This window comes from Leguminivora glycinivorella, chromosome Z (assembly GCF_023078275.1).
Source record: "Leguminivora glycinivorella isolate SPB_JAAS2020 chromosome Z, LegGlyc_1.1, whole genome shotgun sequence".
Taxonomy (NCBI): domain Eukaryota; kingdom Metazoa; phylum Arthropoda; class Insecta; order Lepidoptera; family Tortricidae; genus Leguminivora; species Leguminivora glycinivorella.
Genome location: NC_062998.1, coordinates 41,391,760 through 41,415,986, shown reverse-complemented (window position 1 = coordinate 41,415,986; position 24,227 = coordinate 41,391,760). Strand labels below are relative to the sequence as shown.

Genomic DNA, 24,227 nt, shown 5'->3' with positions numbered 1-24,227 from the left:
TGGGCATTAATCTTATGACTTTGTACGCTGGATTTTCCTCGTACAATTTTGTTATATGTTCCCACTTTGCAGCTTTATTTTCGTTATCAATTATACATGTAAAATTTTTAGGGTTCCGTAGTCAACTAGGAACCCTTATAGTTTCGCCATGTCTGTCTGTCCGTCCGTCCGTCCGTCCGTCCGTCCGTCCGTCCGTCCGTCCGTCCGCGGATAATCTCAGTAACCGTTAGCACTAGAAAGTTGAAATTTGGTACCAATATGTATATCAATCACGCCGACAAAGTGCAAAAATAAAAAATGGAAAAAAATGTTTTATTAGGGTACCCCCCCTACATGTAAAGTGAGGCCTGATTTTTTTTTTCATTCCAACCCTAACGTGTGATATATTGTTGGATAGGTATTTAAAAATGAATAAGGGTTTGCTAAGATCGTTTTTTGATAATATTTATATTTTCGGAAATAATCGCTCATAAAGGAAAAAAAAGTGCGTCCCCCCCCCTCTAACTTTTGAACCATATGTTTAAAAAATATGAAAAAAATCACAAAAGTAGAATTTTATAAAGACTTTCTAGGAAAATTGTTTTGAACTTGATAGGTTCAGTAGTTTTTGAGAAAAATACGGAAAACTACGGAACCCTACACTGAGCGTGGCCCGACACGCTCTTGGCCGGTTTTTTTGTTATTAAATTGTTTCGAATATTTTTTATAACATGTGGAGTCCGTCCACTTCAAACACGTATCCTTTCGAATGTATATTTTGTTGTTTCGTTTCCGCAATAAGAGAATTAATTGCACTCATATTGGACGCTCCTTGGTCACACACAGTTGCGATCACCTGAAATCCGCTGGTTTTTAATTTGCGTATATGATCTTGTATTGCTTGCGCTAACTCGTGCTTATCGGTGGCTCCACAACAAAATGTATAGCTGATGGGTTGTTTATAGTTTTTGGTAATACCTTTTATCATAAACACGAGCGCGTGGTCAGCAATTTTTTTAACTCTATTTTTGCCATTATCAACAAAACCAACGATCATATCTTTTTTTGAGTTATATTCAAAATGAGGTTTTAATGCCATCTCATCAAAGAGTAAAATGCAGAGTCTATCTGATTTTGACATTGTTCTTGCTTTTTTTTTGAGGTTTTCAAAATTTTTTTCATTAATACCAGTTTTGAAGGCGGCAGCGGATATCATTCTAGACAATGTCAATGGCGATGGTAGAACAAAGATATGTCGTAACCATCTGTAGGCCTTTGGCCCTTGCTTATAAAGCGACAATGCCATCACTTTTTCGTTCTTTGTAAATCTTCTTCCCATTTTCTTTTTACTTCCCTCCCTAAACTGCATCATTACAAAAAGTAATGCCATCGTTGTGAAACTCCAAATAGCTTTTTGAAAAGATGGGTTTGTGGAGAGACACATAGCTTTTTTTAATCTTACAACATATTTTTCTTTGGTCTCTGTAAGTTTTTTTTATTTGTTTGGCCAAACTAAAGGGTGTTTTTTTTAGAGGTATAGAACTTTGAAATGGAATAAAACAAAGATGATATTTTTCAACTGACATGAAATTAACTTTATTCGATAGACAATTTTCTGGCATTATAATTTGAATATAACTTCTGGCATATGACCGCCACGGCTGGCTCGGACGTAGTCTAATCTGGAGGTCCAGTTTTCGATTACTTTTTCCGACATTTGTGGCCGTATATCGGCAAGAACGCGGCAAATGTTGTCCTTCAAGTGGTCAACGCGGTTTCGGGTTTATCGTCGTAGACTAGAGACTTCAACTATCCCCACAGAATATAGTCGAGTGGCGTTAAATCGCACGATCTTGGAGGCTAATTCACGGGGCCGAAACGCCCGAAACGTGAAATTATGCGATCACCAAATGTTTCCTTCAATAAGTTAACTGTGGCACGAGCTGTGTGGCATGTTGCCCCGTCTTGTTGGAACCACAGTTCCTGCACATCATGATCGTTCAATGGTTGAACGAAAAAATCAGTAATCATGGCCCTATAGCGGTCACCATTGACTGTAACGTTCTGGCCAGCATCGTTTTTAAAGAAGTACGGACCAATTATTCCACCAGGCCATAAAGCACACCAAACGGTTAGTTTTTCTGGAAGTAACGGTGTCTCAACATAGGCTTGAGGATTATCATCACACGAAATGTGGCAGTTTTGTTTTTTGACGAATCCATTGAAGCAAAAGTGAGCTTCATCGCTAAACAAAATTCGCTTATGAAAATCGACGAAGTCTTTGGAACAGATCCATGATTTTCAAAATAAATTTTCACAATCTGGAAGCGTTGTCGAAGCGCCTATTTATTCAATCTTGAAATGCCAAACAAAACTAAACACAAATCACTTTACAGTTTACAAAATTACCGCCAATTAAAAAAGTGTTGCCAAATTAAAGTTCTATACCTCTAAAAAAAACACCCTTTACTAGCTTCTGTGCAAAATCGGGGTGTGTGTCGTGGCGCGCGTCCTGAAATTATATCTGAGCGGTTAGGTATCACTAGACAGTTGTGTGGAGTAATACATTGTATTTTTTACTTAAAAATATAAAAAACTTAAATACGGTACTAGATAATTAATAGATATTCCCTTATTCTGATGTAGGAATTATTTTTCCTAATCCATAACTCTCTTGGGAATAAAATGGTATGTAGTAGTCGTTCAGTACACGTAGATGCAAGAAGACCTTTTAGCAGCAAATATTATTGATATTACTATATAGAATCAACTAGTATCAACTGACCTGAAGTTGACGGCTGAGAACTGACATTAGTAGCCGCTCTGTACTGATTGGTGATGTTCCTCAAAGGGCCTCTGGGTACTTGATCTTCTTGCACCGGTTCTCGAATATTGCTTGCAAATTGCAGCGATGTGGTTCGCTTGTCAATTCCTGAAATACATATATTTAACTAATTTAATTCTGAAATATTTGTACTTAAATAGTAATGTTATAAGAATTGAATATAACAGGTAAGTAATGTAAGAGGCAATGGTTATAGTACATTACGATACAAGGGCGTAAAAAAGGAAGTTCGAAACGAGTGGCGATAAATTAAAACACGACCGAAGGGAGTGTTTTAAATCGACACGAGTTACGAATTTCCTTTTCGCACGTGTATCGTACGACGTTTTTCAGTACAGATGAGCCTCGGAAGTTTCGACCTGGCATATAATGAACCACTTCTCGAACTAGTGCGTAAAAAAAACACCATCTGTACTGAAAAATATTATAATGTACCCTAATAAAAACATTTTTTCCACTTTTTATTTTCCCACTTTGTCAGCGTGATGGCTGGAATTGCAATAGCACTGACCAAGTCGAGTCTAGTCTTCCAGTTGAAGTATTCTATTTTTTGACAAAGTGAATACATAATATATTATTGATACTACTATACAGAATCAACTAGTATCAACTGACCTGAAGTTGACGGCTGAGAACTGACATTAGTAGCCGCTCTGTACTGATTGGTGATGTTCCTCAAAGGGCCTCTGGGTACTTGATCTTCTTGCACCGGTTCTCGAATATTGCTTGCAAATTGCAGCGATGTGGTTCGCTTGTCAATTCCTAAAATACATATATTTAACTAATTTAATTCTGAAATATTTGTACTTAAATAGTAATGTTATAAGAATTGAATATAACAGGTAAGTAATGTAAGAGGCAATGGTTATAGTACATTACGATACAAGGGCGTAAAAAAGGAAGTTCGAAACGAGTGGCGATAAATTAAAACACGACCGAAGGGAGTGTTTTAAATCGACACGAGTTACGAATTTCCTTTTTGCACGTGTATCGTACGACGTTTTTCAGTACAGATGAGCCTCGGAAGTTTCGACCTGGCATATAATGAACCACTTCTCGAACTAGTGCGTAAAAAAAACACCATCTGTACTGAAAAATATTATAATGTACCCTAATAAAAACATTTTTTCCACTTTTTATTTTCCCACTTTGTCAGCGTGATGGCTGGAATTGCAATAGCACTGACCAAGTCGAGTCTAGTCTTCCAGTTGAAGTATTCTATTTTTTGACAAAGTGAATACATAATATATTATTGATACTACTATACAGATACAGAATCAACTAGTATCAACTGACCTGAAGTTGACGGCTGAGAACTGACATTAGTAGCCGCTCTGTACTGATTGGTGATGTTCCTCAAAGGGGCTCTGGGTACTTGATTATCTTGCATCGGTTCTTGAACATTGCTTGGAAATTGCAGCGATGTGGTTTGCTGATCAATGCATGAAAAACATATACTATACATATTTATCCAATTTAATTCTGAAATATTATACAATGCCATATATATGATATAATAAAGTATAATTATTCAACTAAAGCTACAAATTAAAAAATAAATGAATGTTCCACAACTCTTCTCTTTCCCGACAGACTAGACATAAGAACGAAAATCTGTGCTCACACAAAAAAATCCCCATACCGGGATTTGAACCCAGGACCGCGGCTTTGCAGGCAAGGTTAACACGTGATAGGCCAGACCAGTCATCAAATTTTAAATTATTATAGATTGGTAACATCTTAAAAATGTAAAAGCTAAAAATTACCATACCCCAAGAACAGTGAAATAGGCAAAACTAAATATCTAATAAGATGTCATATCTTTGACTAGTAACTTGGGTGTACACCAACTGATATACCTAATTATGTAGACCAAACATAGCAAAAATTGTATAGATATCAGGAATCATTTTTATTTCAAGATTTTTTGTTTAATGGTAACACTATATGTCTAATGTAATATGAACCCTAAATGGCAGTTAAATCATACAAAATGTGTAGTTAAAACAATGTGTACATCATACCATTTAAATGAAGTGTTGGAATTGCAAGAGCACTGAGTCTTCCGCTTGAAGTATTATATTTTTCCTCAAAGTGAATATGACACACTTTTCGATATTTATGAATAAATTCGTTATCCATTTTATTTATTTTTTATTTATTTATTTATTTCCCATATAGGTATGCAAGATACACTTATGTCCGTCAGGTTTTTCCATACAACTAAAACAACTGTTATTACTTACTAATAACTAATAACTACCACACTTATTACTAGTACACTAATGCCTATTTATTCTAAAGTTACAATTTTGCAATTCACCCAAACAAGTTTGTCCTTCAAATAGTCTGACACACATCACCGCCAATAGAGTAAATCCAGGTACGAAACCGGTCAGGCTCAATAATTGGATTGGGAAATTGGGTGAGCGTGTGGATTGAGTGAGCACCTTCTGAAAATAAAAAAAAATATGCTGATCATTTAGTAAAAGTTCTAAAACAATTGTAAAACGAATCTCTGAATTTTTAAAAAGATAAATCAAAAGATACAGTCATTAACATGTGCTCACTCAGTTCTCACAAACTACCAACGAAAACAGTGAATGTATTCATTTAACATATAATATTTATATACTAACATTTAGTAAAAAATATGCCAACTTACCTCTATAAATTTTAGATCACCTAGTGACGTATTTAATTTTTTACAAATAGTTTCTTATGCTCACTCAATCCTCACACTTTTGAAAAGCCGAATTTTGATGAAAAACATGAGATTTAGACCGCTATTATATGTGTATAGTTTAGTAAAAGTGAAATGGGAATTTGTAAAATACAAAACGAACCACTAACGTGTCAGGTTTTTTTTATAATAAATTTTTGTAAGTGCTCACTCAGTCCACACGTTTTGAGAAAGTTAAAAATGTAAATATCTTAAGATTTGTAGCACCACAGACACTCGAAAGTACTTCAACATTTAGTAAAATTTTTTACTAAATATCCACCATCTAATATTTTATATTCGTTGTCTGGTTTTAAAGATATTCAGACATAACTTTTCTCATACAAATGTATCATGTAGGGTGACCACACTACGAGTATGTCGGCTCCTGATTTTCCCCGCCTTCCCATTGTCATATTGAGATTGGGGAGTTTCGTTCAATTTTGATAATAGTTTATATTAAACTAATACCATATTAATTCTCCATCTGCAAACTGTTTTTAGGTTATGTTCTTGGCCTAGTGATGATGTGTATTGTGTAATTTTTATCGACGTTAGGATAATAACCATATCAACATTCATGCATTAAAAAGGACATGAATGATAATTGGTAAGAAACAAAGAATATAATACTTCACTAGTAAGAAACCAGAAATCAGGAGCCGACATAGTGTGGTCACCCTACATGATACATTTGTATGAGAAAAGTTATGTCTGAATATCTTTAAAACCAGATAACGAATATAAAATATTAGATGGTGGATATTTAGTAAACATTTTTACTAAATGTTGAAGTACTTTCGAGTGTCTGTGGTGCTACAAATCTTAAGATATTTACATTTTTAACTTTCTCAAAACGTGTGGACTGAGTGAGCACTTACAAAAATTTATTATAAAAAAACTTGACACGTTAGTGGTTCGTTTTGTATTTTACAAATTCCCATTTCACTTTTACTAAACTATACACATATAATAGCGGTCTAAATCTTATGTTTTTCATCAAAATTCGGCTTTTCAAAAGTGTGAGGATTGAGTGAGCATAAGAAACTATTTGTAAAAAATTAAATACGTCACTAGGTGATCTAAAATTTATAGAGGTAAGTTGGCATATTTTTTACTAAATGTTAGTATATAAGTATTATATGTTAAATGAATATGTTCACTGTTTTCGTTGGTAGTTTGTGAGAACTGAGTGAGCACATGTTAATGACCGTATCTTTTGATTTATCTTTTTACAAATTCAGAGATTCGTTTTACAATTGTTTTAGAACTTTTACTAAATGATCAGAATATTTATTTTTATTTTCGGAAGGTGCTCACTCAATCCACACGCACACGAAATTGGTGAAGAATCATATTATCTAATCCTGAAAAAAAAAGAATATACAGATTGTATTTTGATAGTAGGTCAGTGACGGCAGCTGCGAGATGCCGTGCTGCTACAAGAGAACTGTCTTATTAGAATATTAAGAACTTCATAAATTTGCGAAAATACATACTGAATGCGAGCAAATGGTAATTTTTATAAACTTTTGTTTATATGGCAATCGATCTCATTGCTATTCAGGATAAAAAGCTTTTATGATACATAGAAATCTAATTCCGGCCTCAAATCAAAAAACTTTCCCATACTATTTTATATCAGTTTCATCAACGGTGTGCATCAGAATGTCTGACCAAAGTGGCAGATCGATGTTGGAGTACCATCAGCATTTACTACCTATTTGCTACTATTTACTACCTATATTGATATATTTGCTACCTAAGTTAAAAAAAAGATTTTCCAAAAATAATGTGGGCAGTCATTCTGACGTCAGGATGACTGCCCAAACTGAGTATGTCGGGGTTGGACCCCCTAATTTGCAACAATGTATATACTATGATTTACTACCTATTTGCTACCTACACATATATTTTTTTCAGATTTTTTAGGTAAAAAATAACGATTTTATGAGCAAAGTATTATTTTTAGAGATTTCTTCCATAAAGTGGGCAGTCATTCTGACGTCAGGATGACTGCCCAAACTGAGTATGTCGAGGTTGGACCCCCTAATTTGCAACAATGTATGTACTATGATTTACTACCTATTTGCTACCTGCACATATATTTTTTTCGGATTTTTTAGGCAAAGAATAACGATTTTATAAGCAAAATTGTTTTTTTGTAGAAATATGTTTCATAGAGTGGGCAGTCGTTCATACTTCAAGTTGGGCCCCCTAATTTGCAACATTCTATGTCCTATGATTTACTACCTTTGCTACCTACATATAATATCTATATATTCTCATTTTATTTTTTTATAAATAAAATCTGAAAACATACATAATATTATGTAGGTAGGCAAATGGGGCCTTGGGGCCTATATTTATTTCATTTTATTCAATTTTTCATATTTAAAAAAATCTGAAAACATACATTATATTATGTAAGTAGGCAAATGGGTAATAGTAAATCATAGGACATAGAATGTTGCAAATTAGGGGGTCCAACTTGAAGTATGAATTACTGCCCACTTTATGAAACACATTTCTACAAAAAAACTATTTTGCTTATAAAATCGTTAATCTTGGCCTAAAAAATCCGAAAAAAACATATGTGAAGGTAGCAAATAGGTAGTAAATCATAGTACATACATTGTTGCAAATTAGGGGTCCAACCTCGACATACTCAGTTTGGGCAGTCATCCTGACGTCAGAATGACTGCCCACTTTATGGAAGAAATCTCTAAAAATAATACTTTGCTCATAAAATCGTTATTTTTTACCTAAAAAATCTGAAAAAAATATATGTGTAGGTAGCAAATAGGTAGTAAATCATAGTATATACATTGTTGCAAATTAGGGGGTCCAACCCCGACATACTCAATTTGGGCAGTCATCCTGACGTCAGAATGACTGCCCACATTATTTTTGGAAAATCTTTTTTTTAACTTAGGTAGCAAATATATCAATATAGGTAGTAAATAGTAGCAAATAGGTAGTAAATGCTGATGGTACTCCAACATCGATCTGCCACTTTGGTCAGTCATTCTGATGCACACCATCAACGTCATATTCACAGAACATATACCTATAAGTGAAGTGAAATTTAGATTTAGATTTAAGTATTATAGCTTGAAAAGGCGAAATACTTACGCGTTTTACCGCAATTAGGTACACAACACACAGCACTGCTTCTAACCATTATAACGACAAACCAATCTAAAGAGCAAATCAAAATCCGTTGAGCAGAGCCGGCATATTCACAAAAAAGAAGATTTATCGGAGTCCAGGGCAAGCACAGTCGTTGTAAAAAAGCACAAAATAATAGTTTTTAAAGTTCTAGCAGCGAACTTACAAGAAATTGAAGAATGGAAATAATGACGTTATGGCGGCTTTGTAAAAAACATTCCGTTCCATGCCTATTTTTTAGTTTATCTTATAATTTTCGCACCTTCAGATTTTATAACGGACCAATCTAGGAACAAATACTTTAGATAATATTTGTCTTTTTGTTAATAATTATAATTAGTAACATTTTAAAAGGCCAGTTAAAAATAATACAACGTTATTTTTGACATATCTTTTATTTTGTTAATTGCGCGTAACGGAAACATGGAATTGGTATCACAGATTAGACAGGATTTTATAGAATCATTCAATTGTTTTTCACGCCCTCTATTGTCGTGTTTCCCAGGTATATCCAAAGTACATCGGATTTACTATTTCCTTTGACTGAAAACACCATGAACCGATAGATAATTTTACGATTTTAACAACCGCCTAACTTTATCCTCGACTTGAGGATTTGCCGGACCGCTTCTACTCCTAGATTTCGGTAAATCTTCAAGCTTATAACCGCTGATTTAGAAAAATTGCACATATTTGCGATTTTTCGCAGAGAACACTTCCCAGTACACCATTTGTGCAAGCTTGCTTTGCGATCGTTCAAAGCACTACGCTCCATCGTAAAATATAATTAACTATGGAAGAATAACTATGTAGCAATCGACGTTGATAGCTTTTCTAATGTCGTCACCGTCAATTGTTTATCAATTGTTTTTAAATTACAAATTGTAAAGATGTTTTAGTGTGTCCGCTTAGTAAATTGAACACAGTCCTTATTTACATCCACTAAAAACTAGACACCGGCCCATTACACCTAACTCACCATACAGTCCGACACAACCCTTACTGTCGCTGCTATCTAAGCTATTGCGAGTGGACATGATCGCTCGAAATTAACAGTCTGTTACAATCATTTAAAAAGTTATGTTAAAGTTAATAAAATAAGGAAATGTTTAATAAAAAGCGCAGAATTGTTAGGGTAACCCTTTAGAGTCTGTTCGGAAAGAGAAGAGTCGTGGAATGTATTGGACATCATACAATTCACGACTTTTATCTTTCCGAACATACTCTAGAAGGCTAGCTTTATTGTTTGGTAAGTTTTCTGATCAGGGATAGTTAAATGAATGGGCTAAGAGTTTGAACTTTTTTCTGGGTTAGCCGTATTACCTCACCTTTCAATGAATATCATCGAGAAAAGGGTTGTTCCGATAAATATGTCCGATCCCTGCTGAAAACATGTAACCGTGATCAATCTGGTACGATGTACTGAAAGTAAAAAAACTTCGATTGTATATTATTCATTTTCTAGGAATCAGTAATTTTCTTATATAATTATTTATAAAACAATACCAGGGCTGTTCCGAAAGTTTTTTGATCAAGCCGGTTTTTAAAAAGCCGGTTGTATTCATGCGATTTGTTTTTTTTTATACTGTTTTGAGGGATTTTTCATTATTGTCTGAGGTGTTTTTTTAAATTTTATTATGGACTGATCGGCGATTGACCCCAGTCGCACCTGGTGGAAAGTGACAACAGAGACTGATGTAGATTTGGGTTTAGAAAGAGTTTAGTTTATTTTTTATATTTATTTAATTAAGACGTGTCGACGCCTAACCAACGCGAACATTTATGATTAATTCTTCAGACTCTTTTGTACTGTGATTTAACATTCTTTTTTCATTGTAAGTGTTATTGTATTTATGGGTGGTACTAATTGAGAATCTTTACTGTTTATTTACGTATAATTACGCTTGATTACGTAAGTATTAAAGTGACTTAGTGGAGGGTGACAAGTGACCCATGTCCTAAAACCATGAATATCAGGTGTTTACAAGTAAGTACATCGAATAAACCCTACGTGCAGTAATTCATGTAAGTATGGAAAATTGCAGAAAGGCACAATTGATCAATCCCATGGGGATCCAAGCAGTTATACAACTATTTGGATACCAAATTCGAAAAAAAAAAAAGCGATTTTTTTCTAAGACGTTAGAAATTCCACACAAAACAACTTTTGGTAAAAAAAAATATATATATTCGCATTAGTCTCATAATTTCTGTGGAATATGATCTGTATTGAAATTTCCCACAGAATAGTTTAACATAAGTAGAGCCTGAGCAGCTAACAACTTTCGGAACAACCCTCGTAAAGACTGTACACGATGAAATCTGGCCATGCATGGAATATTTTTTTCCCGAATCCACATTTTGTAGTAATTTTTGTGATTTTATTAACCAGTATATCTTAAACTATATAATAATAGCTATTCGTTGTAATGCATGAGTATGTGTGAGTTTTCGCCTAATATAGTCCATAGTACATTTCATTTTTTGTCCAGCGTTTTTTGACAATCTTCACAGGCTTCCTATCCCACTTTTCACAATTGTAGTTATATTTTTAAAAGCCGTTTTACACGCATTAGAATGTCATCTTACTAAAAAATAGTTATTGTAACTCATTTCGACATTTGGGGGTCAGGAAGACTTTCTACTATAAGCACTGAAAGTTGTTTTTGTATGGGAGAACCAAAAAGTGTCAAAAAGTCGAACTCAGCAAAGTTAGAAGGAGTGTGATTGAAATAAAACGTAATAAAATATTTTTGCTTTCATTTTTATTGCTAAATTTAATTACGTTTATATAAAAGTACCTACTCATTTAAGTTTACTCTCTAAATACTTATTACCTAATACGAGTATGTAGTATCTACATAAATTGTGACATTCCACGCATTAATATTTAATAAGTATCTTAATGATCTTATTCGTATTTCATCTCTCATTTTTTGTCTTGTACTTATCAACATTAACTGTAATTTCAACACTGCATTTTTAAATCATAATTAAGTAAGTCGCCTGGATGTATAAGATTCTACTTACATTAATGTGTGCATCCATACGAATATTACTATATTTAATATTATAAATGGGAAAGTGTGTGTGTTTGTTTTGTTTGTCCGTTTTTCACGGCAAAACGGAGCGGCCAATTAACGTGATTTTTTAAGTGGAGATAGTTGAAGGGATGGAGAGTGACATAGGCTACTTTTTGTTTCTTTCTAACCCCCCACTTCCCTAAAATAGGGGGTAAACGTTTGTATGGAGGATTCCGCAATTTTCGAATTTAACGCGAGCGAAGCCGCGGGCAATAGCTAGTATTGCATTAAACAAGTAGTGTTAGTGGATGGGATTTATTTCTTAAAATTTTGTAGCAAAGTGTACTAAACTAACTAAACTAAAACTGATTGTATTTGTGGTTTACTATATTTAAGCTTTAAGCATATTGAAGGTAACGAACCACCCAAATCATTACACGTAACGTAACGTTCGTTACGTTACGTGTAATGATTTGGGTGAATCCACGTAACAGTAACGTGAGTCACGACTTCATGGAGTGTTTATTTGAACTACAGCTGCAAATGAAAGGATCTATACATATATCTGGAAAGTAACACTTTAATTTGCATCGTGAATAAATGGAACTTCCCAAAAATTGTGACTCATGTTACTCTTGCCGCGGATTGACCCATTTTTATTTTTATGATCTTGATTAATTTCCCTAAGGCGACTTTATTCACGATGTTGAATAAGAAATAATATACTGTATAAGAATATGTCTATGGTGACCAACTGAACATTCGTACTAATGCTCCTTTATAAATATGTAATGATTGTTATTTACCTACACACGTTAAATACACACGTTGTGCCTAAATACTGGCGTCTAACAATATCGGCTACAAAATATTAATGTAAAACTTATGTAGCCGAAATTTGAGACGGGTCTCATTTAAAATATAGGTGCGTACCAAATATGTGATACAATACTTTGTGCTCAAGTTTTTTGGCTGTCCGTAGGATTGCAAAGGTATAATTATATTTTATTGTTACTGATTTTGAAAATCATGAATTTTAATATAAATATTGTACAAATCATGGAATTTTCAATTTTCATAATGAATTGTCCCTTGTGCCTGTGCGATGTGTCATAAGGAGAAGTGTGCCCGGCCTTCACATTTGGCCTGTTTAAACAATTCAAATTCAAAAAAAAAATCAAAATTGTTTATTTCAAAAAATACACATAGAATATGATACAGAGGATGGTGCTACCCTGTAAGCAACAAATGCCCGTGTTGGGTAACGCCGCTCTTCCCTATTTAACTATTAACATATTACATATTGTTGAAAATTCTATTCTATTCTATTTAATTTTAACTAACTTAAACTTAAACTAAGTTATATACAATTTTACAATACCAAAAATAATAACAATATAATTTACATATACCAATAAAAAGGAAAACAGAAATAAAAGAACAACTCTGTGTGTGTGTGTGTGTGTGTGTGTGTGTGTGTGTGTGCGTGTGCGTGTGCGTGTGCGTGTGCGTGTGCGAGTGCGAGTGCGAGTGCGAGTGCGAGTGCGTGTGCGTGTGCGTGTGCGTGTGCGTGTGCGTGTGCGTGTGCGTGTGCGTGTGCGTGTGCGTGTGCGTGTGCGTGTGCGTGTGCGTGTGCGTGTGCGTGTGCGTGTGCGTGTGCGTGTGCGTGTGCGTGTGCGTGTGCGTGTGCGTGTGCGTGCGCGTGCGCGTGCGCGTGCGCGTGCGCGTGCGCGTGCGCGTGTGTGTGTGTGTGTGTGTGTGCGTGTGTGTGTGTGTGTGTGTGTGCGTAGAATTACAGTACAATGGTCAGTGTTTATTTAAAATTTATTAAATTTACCACTAATCGTAAGTAGCAATGCAAGTAGCAAAAGTATGGTCTCGCAAAAACACATGTGATAATGAGTAAAAAGGCCAAATGTACGAAGGCCAGACACACTTTTCCTTATGACACACTTACGCGTATTGACCTTACCTATAATTCAATTATATTGTCTACAAGACTGTTCTATCATTATCATTAATTCATTACCTACTATAAAAAGAAAATAATTATTAGTCATTAATCTCTACAGACTATATATTCGATAAAATTTCCCAAATCGTTGGCCAAGATCGGAACTTAGCAAGTTGACTGATAACTATCTCCGCGTAGAACAGGGCAACAAAGTAACCAGCAAAACAAGTGTTTTATTATCCCAGAAAGTTAGTTTATAAGTATCTTTCATTTCTTAGATATCTCAAACAGACTTGCTAAATGTAGATAGGTACTTATGTTCAATACAAATGGGAAGGTTTGAGTCAATAGGAACTGAACTCCCAAGTCCAATCTAAGTTCAATCCAAATAAAGTGCAATCTTGCAGCGTATTTATCGATCGATTTGCAAGTTTCAATCTTGCGATATCTCGGCGGCGATAAATTAAAACGAAATGCGAAGAATTTGAATCCAAAGGGGATTAAATAAATTTTGGAAAAGGAGTGTAGTTTGACACGAGTTGCGAATTACCTATACGCAAGTGTAGGTACGTATACGTATCTATGATTCAGTTACTTATAATTAAGTAGGTAAATAAAGTTTCTACAAAGGTAAATAAAGTAGTGTGCTTACAGGTAAATAGAACAGTAAAAGCGTCATATTCATATACACTAAGGTCAATACGGATAAGTGTGTCATAAGGGGAAGTATGTCTGGCCTTGACATTTGACCTGTTTACTCATTGTCACATGTGTTTTTGCTAATTCATACTTTTGGTACTTGCTACTCACAATTAGTGCGAAACGTATGATCTCTCCATAAACACTGATAATTGGTTTAAGCAGGACAAACGTGAAAGCCAGACACACTGCCCCTTATGACACACTTAGTCGTATTGACCTTACTATAAAATATATGTATACCGCGTGTCGATTCCATACGGGCGAATAATGTATTCAGTTATAGTATCTGATCATACAAATCGTATAGGATAATCATTTTGTTAAAAAATGTTATTAATTAAGAGTAATTATTTTTTTAATCTGACCAAGCAGCAGTGTACGCCGTCCAACTTAATTTGATATGACATACACGTCATGTCGTAATGACAATAAGGTAGGTACGCTAATTAATGTGAACGTAATACATTGCGTGCTGAATTATTATGTATGAAAAAAAAATTCGTCTATTAAAAAAAACGACCAACCACTTAGGCACCTTAGGTCCGATACTAATCGTTATTAAGATATTCACGCGTATGGAATACACACGCTGTATATTAAATAGTGTAATCTCTAAATCACTCGCTTAATACATATTTTATATTTGTGATCCCCAGATTAGAATTTAGTTAAAGCATACGATAGCGTGTCCATGAATGTTTAATTGATTCACCCTTGATCGTTCCAAGTACGTGACCCAATTGTGTTGTCCCAGCTTACGTACTTCTGTGACGAATTTTATATTAGACTTAGAGCGGTTTCGCACTGCGTCCAATCCGAATCCGTAAAAAACAAGATTAGTCGTAGCCGTAGAACTATTTGTAAGTATATTGTGTATGGTACTATGGTACGCACTACATTAACTACGTTTACCTAAGATACCTATGCTGGTTAAGTGGGTACATACGTGGATAAGTAATAAATAAGGTGTAATTATTCCGGTGTGAATTACAGCTAATTTGGAAAATTATATGTATATTTTCGTCTGAATTATTAATGAAGGACCATCAGTACAAAAACATGGAAAAATCGTAATCGCAGTTTAGAACCTCACGTCCACAATGTAATTTCTCTATAAAAGAAACAAAAGAGAAACTACCGGACCACCTGCGATATTAAAACCGAAAACATAAGCCGTAAAAAACCTCTACACGTGCAATATCGAACTCAATTTTTAATAACGATGTTATGTCCATTCCGCTGCCGTCGATTGATGGTTCGTATTTGTTTATCGATATATTCTTTATCGAATTGTTTATTTTGTATTATATCGTCCTGCAGGGCTCTCAGTTCCCATGAACTGCACGCCGACTGCATGCCAACTATAGCGCTGATGTGCAATTCGCCTGCCTGTATGGTTGCAGTCCGTACATGTCGGCCCTGAGGCTTATATACAATTTATACATAACTTACATAGCTAATGTACCTAGTTCTGAATTGCTTACTGGGGCCCATTCCTCGAACGGTATTGTAATAGTCTGTGGCCTGCCAAGTCGATTGGGTTACTAAGTTACTTACCATGCATGTGACAACACCTTTAATAATAGACTAATACTACTGTTCGAGAAATGGGCACCTGATGATTGCCTTCATGATTTTCACGTAAACTAACAAATGTAAAAATATTATAAATATTTTGTCATTTAACCTACAACACCAAATAAACAATCTAATTGATAATATAATTCTGCATAAAGGGGACGCGATTCAGGCTTCGGCGTTTAGCGGGTAATATCCTGCTGCCTAATTCATTGCCGGACGTTTTAGTGTGCCCAGAGCCTAAACAACATTAGTTTGAAACCTGCATATCTAAGTTGGAGATCTACGCTTATAATTACTAGCTCGTGTGTTCAATAGTTGACGTTTCACCACCATTCGTCACTTTAAGCCTGCAATAGACGTGCACGCGACCTGCAATATTTCCGTCTGTATTAGTTACTAAATTTATGGATAATATAACTTATACATGGACTCTGCATAATCTGAATAATCTTTTATCCGGCTTGCCCACTTGGTCACGTGTTGTGTACTAGTAACTGTAGAATAAAAATAAGCACAGCGTTTCGACCTTACCATGGTGAGGTACGGCGTCGGCGACACGGCAGCGAAAGCAAAAGGATCAGTAAACGAAAACCATTGGTTTGAAAAACCACCGAAAAGGGGATTCATAGCCGGAAAATTCGTCGAGTTTTGCAACAGAACAGATTTGCACGGCTACAAGTATATTGTTATGGAGGACATCAATGTGATGGAAAGGTTTGTAAACTTACATTTTTGCAATTGATGAAAACCTAAAATGTTAACGTAGAACCTAAAATGTTACGTAACGTAGAATTATTGCATACGTTGTAATAAAACTCCTCAACTCGTTCAAATAATTTTAGGTATATTTCAAATCTCGTCAGACTCTGCAAGTTTCAAAATATTAGCCATTAATTAACTATTTTCTCTTGCCAACTTGTCCAGATGTCTAATTGTCAGCAGTTCAACACAAATTACCGTTTACGGTCTCACGGCCTATCATCTTCCCGTCAATCGGACTAAGTACCTAACTTTTTTTTAAGTATTCGCTTCACAGACACTCAATAATACAGTTGCGATGGCAGCAAGTATCTGAATAATCTTAACTAGCGACCCGCCCCGGCTTCGCACGGGTACTATACCTACATGTAAACCTTCCTCTACAATCACTCTATCTATTAAAAAAAACCGCATCAAAATCCGTTGCGTAGTTTTAAAGATTTAAGCATACATAGGGACATAGGGACAGAGAAAGCGACTTTGTTTTATACTATGTAGTGATTAAGGAATAGTTATTTGTTATACAAGGGGGCAAAGTTGTATTTTAACGCCGAGTGTGGAATTGGAAAACGAGCAAGTGAAAGGATTCTATAGTTGAACCACGAGCGAAGCGAGTGGTTCGAGAATAGAATCCTGAACTTGCGAGATTTTTAACACACGAGAAGTAAAATACATTTGCACCCGAGTGTAACACAAAACTTTTCCCCTCACTATAGCGAGGAAACTACAACGCAAAAATTGCGTTTATCACTGCTTCCAGTAGTTCCACAGGTGGTAAATCATCTTTATTACTAGATTCACCTACATTTATCAATTTTGAAGCAGTTAATTTGACTTTATTCAAGGTCAAATTACTTTACCCACTAGTGGATAAAATGCGTTTTTACCCGCTGGTATTAAAGGACAAAACACGTGTTTCCGAGCTAGTGAGGGGAAAAATAATATAATTATTTATTAAAAAATTACAACACTACGTTAGTCGCAATATTATTATTTTTCCTTTAATTTTTTTTAAGCTGACAATAGTTATTTGTTATACAAGGGGGCAAAGTTGTATTTTAACGCCGAACGTGTGGAATTGAAAAACGAGCAAGCGAAAGGATTCTATAGTTGAACCACGAGCGAAGCGAGTGGTTCGAGAATAGAATCCTGAACTTGCGAGTTTTTTAACACACGAGAAGTAAAATACATTTGCACCCGAGTGTAACACAAAACTTTTCCCCTCACTGTAGCGAGGAAACTACAACGCAAAAAATGCGTTTATCACTGCTTCCAGTAGTTCCACAGGTGGTAAATCATCTTTATTACTAGATTCACCTACTTTTTATATCAATTTTAAAGCAGTTAATTTGACTTTATTCAAGGTCAAATTACTTTACCCACTAGTGGATAAAATGCGTTTTTGCCCGCTGGTATTAAAGAACAGAACACATGTTTCCGAGCTAGTGAGGGGAAAAATAATATTCATGCTGCAAGATGTCTTCCGCTCTTCTAAACGAGCTCTGAACCTGTAGTCACCTTGTGACTAAATTTAATCGGATGTCCTGCCTCGATAGAGTTATCGGGGCAGAATCTGTAGCCCTAGGATTGTCGGAACTTGTTAGACGAAAATAAAAATCCTAATGGAAACTACGTACCGATTCTAAATATTTTTAACCGCCGCCTCAAATCTCTCAAAAGAAGGTGGTTCTCTATTCGTCTGTATTTTTTTTTTAATGTTTGTTCCTCGATATCTCCGTCGTCACTGGACCGATTTTGAAAAATTTTTTTTTATTGAATGTATATGCATACAGATTGGTCCTATTTTTCTCAGAACCCAGTTCTGATGATGGGATCCTGGAGAAATCGAGGGAACTCCTCAAATCTGAAAGGCATACATATGGCGATTTTTGTGTGTTTAAAAGAACAGCATGCATTTACGTACGGAACAGTGACATTTGGTGCAGTGGAACTGCTGATGATGGTCAGAACGGAACTCCTCAAATCTGAACGGCACGCTTATAGTGACTTTGGTATTTTTATAAGAACAGCATGCACTTACGTCCAGAACAGTGACATTTGGTGTAGTGGAACTCCTGATGATGGTCAGAACGGAACTCCTCAAATCTGAACGGCACGCTTATAGTGACTTTGGTATTTTTATAAGAACAGCATGCACTTACGTCCATAATAGTGACATTTGGTGCAGTGGAACTGCAGATGATGGTCAGAACCGAACTCCTCAAATCTGAACGGCACACTTATAGTGACTTTGGTATTTTTATAAGAACAGCATGCATTTAAGTTCAGAACAGTAACATTTATTTAGTTATATTTGTCAAGCATATTGACTTTTCAAGTCAAATTTTGTCAAGCTTCGATTTCTTATAGTCGGATTCATGAGAAATTGAGGAAACTCCTCAAACCTTAACGGTATACGTATATTGATTTTTGTTGCCATCAAATAATTAAAAAGCATTAAAAGCAGTTTAAAAAAATACCTACACATTTCTACATAATCCAACATTCGCAAGTAGCTTTCACCAGAACCCCAAAGGCGGCGGTTTTTTTTTCTTAAAAATTATTTCCCTCAGTTTGATATTATCTATTGGCTCCAACTGAGTGCTAATTTTTCTCATAATAAATTAGTATATATTTGAAATTCCGAATATCGTTAGTGGTTGAGTCAACCGGGGCAAAAGCTCAAAAAAAGATGTACAGTGTACATACACTATAGGTAGTCAGATTTCTCCGAGACCACGGGGCCTCGCCTAAGCATAGATTATGCGATGGTTAAATAAGGAGTGTCTCTTCAAAAATTTGTCGTTGTCAACGGGGGCTATATTTTCCATGTTTTCATACAGAAATAACACTGTTGCCACAGGGAAATAAGCGCTTTTGAAAAACCATTTCTTAAATAATTGTTTCGCAGAAGTCTGTGGGCGCTGGCGGTGGTTTTGAGCGTCGGCGTTGCGGCGTACTTTGTCGTCACGGCCTACCGCTGGTACGCTCGGAACCCGATAGTCACGGTAATACATTTATCATAAACCATTTATTGCGAACTGGGGTCCGGAAAGTAAAACAGGATTTTATCGTAGCCATTTTAATTTTCACCACCCCAACTGGTATATATAAACTCGAATTCTTTTTATTACTATTTATAAATTACTAGCTTTTGCCCACGGCTTCGCTCGCGTTAGAAAGAGACAAAAAGTAGCTATGGCACTCTCCATCCCTTCAAATATCTCCACTTAAACAATCACGTCAATTCGTCTTTCCGTTTTGACGTGAAAGACGGACAAACAACACACACACTTTCCCATTTATAATATTAGTACGGATAATGAGATAGCTGCATTTTATCCACAAGAGTGCAAAGTAACTTCATGCAAATTTTTAACTTGATGTGTATGTCTTTAGCTAGCTGGTAGAATTTACCTTTAAATGATATTTTAAAATCATAAATGGTTAATAGATTGATATGTTTAATTTAGTTTGGTATTTCAAGGTATACATATAGATCATTGAACTACTATGTACTACGTACTAGAAATGACAACTCGAACATATTCTGTGCGCCGACCGGCAGCGGCGGCAGCGCGAGGCGCATGCGCGTGAAGCGAACCGTGTCATAGAGTAAGACTTGACCACCTAGACGCGACACTTTTAGTGTAGACCTTTGTTTTATACTTTGTGTGTGAAATACTAAGTAGTTTATTTTTAGCACTATTGTACATTGTGTTATATTTAATTTCTACTCAGTGAAATAAAAATAAGTAATTGTTTTTTTCATAAATTTTAATTTCCTTTGAATAAAATTAGTTTTGTAAGTTTCTGTCGCTCAGAATAATAATCGCGCCATTCACCTTGTTTTACCTCCCTTAAACACCGGTTGCATTAAATACTTTAATACTATTTCAGTTTTGGTGTCACTATTTTTCGTCAATGATGAGAATTATAATTCAGAAATAATTCAAAATCATGCTTATTGTATAATATTATCGACTAAAATTCGTATTAGAACCGTGTAATATTCAAAACTATAAATTGAAATAAATATTTTTATATTATATATTGAAAACAGAATATGATCACAATTATTATACCTTATTACCTACATGTCATGTCTGCGCGATTCATCTATGATTCCAGTTGTCAAAATGGCGGCCATAGCATCGCGTGCCCGTCCCTTCATTATAATAATTACTTAAATTAAGTTAGATCAAAATAGCTTGTCTACTAACCGATGAAATGTGACACCGTCACTTTTATTAGATTTTCTCGTATGACTTTAACAGTATCTTATAGCACAGGAAGGCATTTTTCATTTTATTTGTGTGCAGTCAGAGACAACCTCCTCCCACCACGCGCAGAGACTGACTGAGGCAACATAAGTCCACTGGACTTATGTTTGTGGCGCAAACTTTTTGTTCGCCGTGTCCTCTCTAGTACATTATACCTCAATGATATAGATTCGTCGTGTTGGTGTGGTGAAAAATGTTCTGTTTCGCTTGGAGGCAAAATTAGTTTAACCTTCGTGCCTTGAAACCCTCGCAACGCAACGCTCGCGGTTCAATACTGGAATCATTGGCTTGCTCGGGTGTCAATATTGGCACGTGTGGGTTAACAACAACTTTGCCTCCTGGCAAAACAATAACTATTGTTTTAAAGATTATTCTAGAGTTAATAAAAAAAAGCTAATTAGGTATTGACTTGGTACTGACCATCGGTTGGTTTCATAAATGGCATAGGGCAATTAGGACAATTGCAGGTGTGTAGGTAATCCGTTAAAGGATTCCGCGAATATTTGCCCAGAGGGATTAAAACAGCTGCGTTCAAGGCTATTTTGTTAGTCCGCAAATTTGTGAAAAGAAATTGTGTCACATTGTAAAATAAACAGTAAAATAATTTCTACATTGGGTGCATTTAGTGGGTGCCAGTTGAAAGTTGATTCCCCAATTAACTGAGAGACTCAACTATAAAATCCATTGCTTCGCTATCGAGTAACGATTTCTGAGATCATGGTACATGGCTACACAGATACACACACACACATACACACAAGAGAGCGTGGTAAGTGTTTGTAAAAATCGATAATTCGAAATCAATCAATCCGTCATAGAATGTGAGGAATACATCAGATGGATGTTTACTTTGGCATATATGAATGTGCTTCACGCTATATTTGGTATATTGCTTGTGCAGGTGATCGAGAGCACTCACGGCCCCGTCTGGGACGTGCCATTTCCAGCTGTCACTATTTGTGATTTGAATACCATTTCTCGGCGAGCGGCGAAGGAGTTCGCCGCAAATGTGTCGGTATCTGTTATAATGTATTTAGTCTTGGCAATGAAGTGGTATTGTATTATTATACTATAATAATTTGCGTGCATCGCTCGCTAGCTTAACACATTTTATTATAATTATTATGCTGCTTCAGGATTTTTATGTAGTAGGTACCTGTTGCATAGATATGTCGTATTATAGGTACCTTTTCTTTTAACCTAACAACTTACACCTCTGGTTGATTTTTGAAGGATAACAACGCTATTTTTACTACATGACAAATACCTACTTAGTATTAAAAATCTCAAATAATGCATTGATTAGGTGAGATACTTTAGGTGATTAATATTGGCAAAGGGTAAGTAACGAGTTCACGACCCATGACCCTTTCATAGACGATATTAGTTTCTTGGCTTTATTTCAGGACCCTTCCTCCTAACATCACCGCGAATGATATCTTCGAGTACGTCCGCTGGGCTCCCCTACTCCATTCCTCGTTTCAAGCAAATGAAACACAAAAATGGATGCTGAGCAAGCTGCAAGACGTACTAGATCTCAATAAAATTTCAGTGGAGACTTTTTTCACCTACGTAAGTTGTGTTACCAAGGACCTGTCTCTGATTTAATAAAGTAGGTATTAAATAAATACCAATTGAAACAAGGAAGCCTTATTCGGACCGCTTATAAACGTTAATGTCGCATCATTTCAAAATCAACTAGATATTATCGCATTTTTTTAAATCCTGACTGTACTTTTTTGATAGTATTTTTTCACCCATGGAGTCATATAAGACTAAGTATTTGTACAGTCACCTCGGTACAATGATAATTATGTGACACAACAAAGGCTGCAAAAATAGTTCCAGATTACGAGTAAATTGTTATTCGTAAAATTATTTTTCACCACACCAACTGTTAAAGGCTTACTTTGCTATTCGAAAACAGATAGCAAAATTGCATTTTATCCACAAGAGTGCAAAGTAATTTCATACAAATTTTAACTTGATGTCTTAAGCTGGCTGGTAGAATTTACCGATGAATGATGATTTTGAATCTTAAATATTGAATAAATTGACAGATTTGATTTAATTTGATGTTTTATTGTTAGTATTTTGTTCATGTTAGTGTGGTGAAAAATTTTGTGTTTCACTCGGTGGCAAAGTTTGTTTAACCTTCGTGCCTTGAAACCCTCGCAATGCTCAAGTTTCCACTTTTTGAACCACTCGCTACGCTCGCGGTTCAATATTGGAAACTTTCGCTTGCTCGGGTATTAATATTGGCACGTGCGGTTAAACAACTACTTTGCCCCCTTGTAAAACAAATAACTATTTTCCCTCACTACCTCGGAAACACGTGTTTTGTCCTTCAATACCAGCGGGTAAAAACGCATTTTATCCACTAGTGGGTAAAGTAATTTGACCTTGAATAAAGTCAAATTAACTGCTTTAAAATTTATAAAAGTAGGTGAATCTACTAATAAAGATGATTTACCACCTGTGGAACTACTGGAACTACTGGAAGCAATGATAAACGCATTTTTTGCGTTGTAGTTTCCTCGCTATAGTGAGGGGAAAAGTTTTGTGTTACACTCGGGTGCAAATGTATTTTACTTCTCGTGTGTTAAAAAACTCGCAAGTTCAGGATTCAATTCTCGAACCACTCGCTTCGCTCGTGGTTCAACTACTATAGGATTCTTTCACTTGCTCTTTTTTCAATTCCACACTCGGCGTTAAAATACAACTTTGCCCCCTTGTATAACAAATAACTATTCTGTCCTTATATTTTATTCGTTAAATCAAGGTTAAATATAAAATAATAATACAGAAGAGTTATGAATAAAAGTAACACACGATGGCTTTATATACGTTCTAAATGTTCTAATGTAGGTAATCTTATTGAATATACGTTTGCAAACGTCTGTTTGTCAAATTCTGGGTAATTTAAGCGTCTCGCGCTTGAAGAGTTTTGTACACAGACATTATTTATACCTAGTACTTTGTGGTTTGTGGTATTAGAGAAATAAATTGTTTGCTGTTAAAATCTCTCCTAGCAATCAATCATATGTTCTACTTGTACTATTCACAAAGAATGTTCATAAATTATCGTCGGTCCTGGTTGTATAGGAACGAAGACAGTTTGACAAGAAATTATACGGATTGCGTTGAATTATTATGAGTGGTATAATCAGATACACACACGCCACTAAAAATAGTGAGGTACTATATA

The 24,227-nt window shown here is 35.4% G+C and overlaps 2 protein-coding genes across 2 annotated transcripts in view; one reads left to right on the top strand and one right to left on the bottom strand.

Annotated features, from left to right (window-relative positions):
- Positions 1 to 641: 641 nt before the first annotated feature.
- LOC125240987 lies at positions 642 to 11,898 on the bottom strand. The gene is made up of 5 exons (XM_048149231.1): positions 8,682 to 11,898; positions 4,121 to 4,256; positions 3,440 to 3,586; positions 2,765 to 2,911; positions 642 to 2,491 (listed from the first exon to the last, which is right to left on the bottom strand). Exons 2-5 carry the CDS (start codon positions 4,212 to 4,214, stop codon positions 2,430 to 2,432), a joined length of 450 nt encoding a protein of 149 aa, XP_048005188.1. The 5' UTR covers positions 4,215 to 4,256; positions 8,682 to 11,898; the 3' UTR covers positions 642 to 2,429.
- A 4,611-nt stretch (positions 11,899 to 16,509) lies between these two features.
- Positions 16,510 to 24,227, top strand: part of LOC125240492 (sodium channel protein Nach-like) — a 31,189-nt gene continuing 23,471 nt past the window's right edge. The window contains exons 1-4 of the mRNA XM_048148386.1: positions 16,510 to 16,691; positions 19,648 to 19,744; positions 21,921 to 22,030; positions 22,426 to 22,591. Coding sequence (XP_048004343.1) covers positions 16,510 to 16,691; positions 19,648 to 19,744; positions 21,921 to 22,030; positions 22,426 to 22,591 — 555 coding nt within the window. The remainder of the gene's footprint in view (positions 16,692 to 19,647; positions 19,745 to 21,920; positions 22,031 to 22,425; positions 22,592 to 24,227) is intronic.

Excerpts from the sequence above, each read along its gene's own strand:
- LOC125240987 (XM_048149231.1), bottom strand. The coding sequence starts at position 4,214 with ATGCAAGATAATCAAGTACCCAGAGCCCCTTTGAGGAACATCACCAAT. Across the intron at positions 2,912-3,439 it reads TTCTCAGCCGTCAACTTCAG|GAATTGACAAGCGAACCACA; the intron begins GTCAGTTGATAC and ends TATGTATTTCAG. Across the intron at positions 2,492-2,764 it reads TTCTCAGCCGTCAACTTCAG|GACGCGCGCCACGACACACA; the intron begins GTCAGTTGATAC and ends ATATAATTTCAG.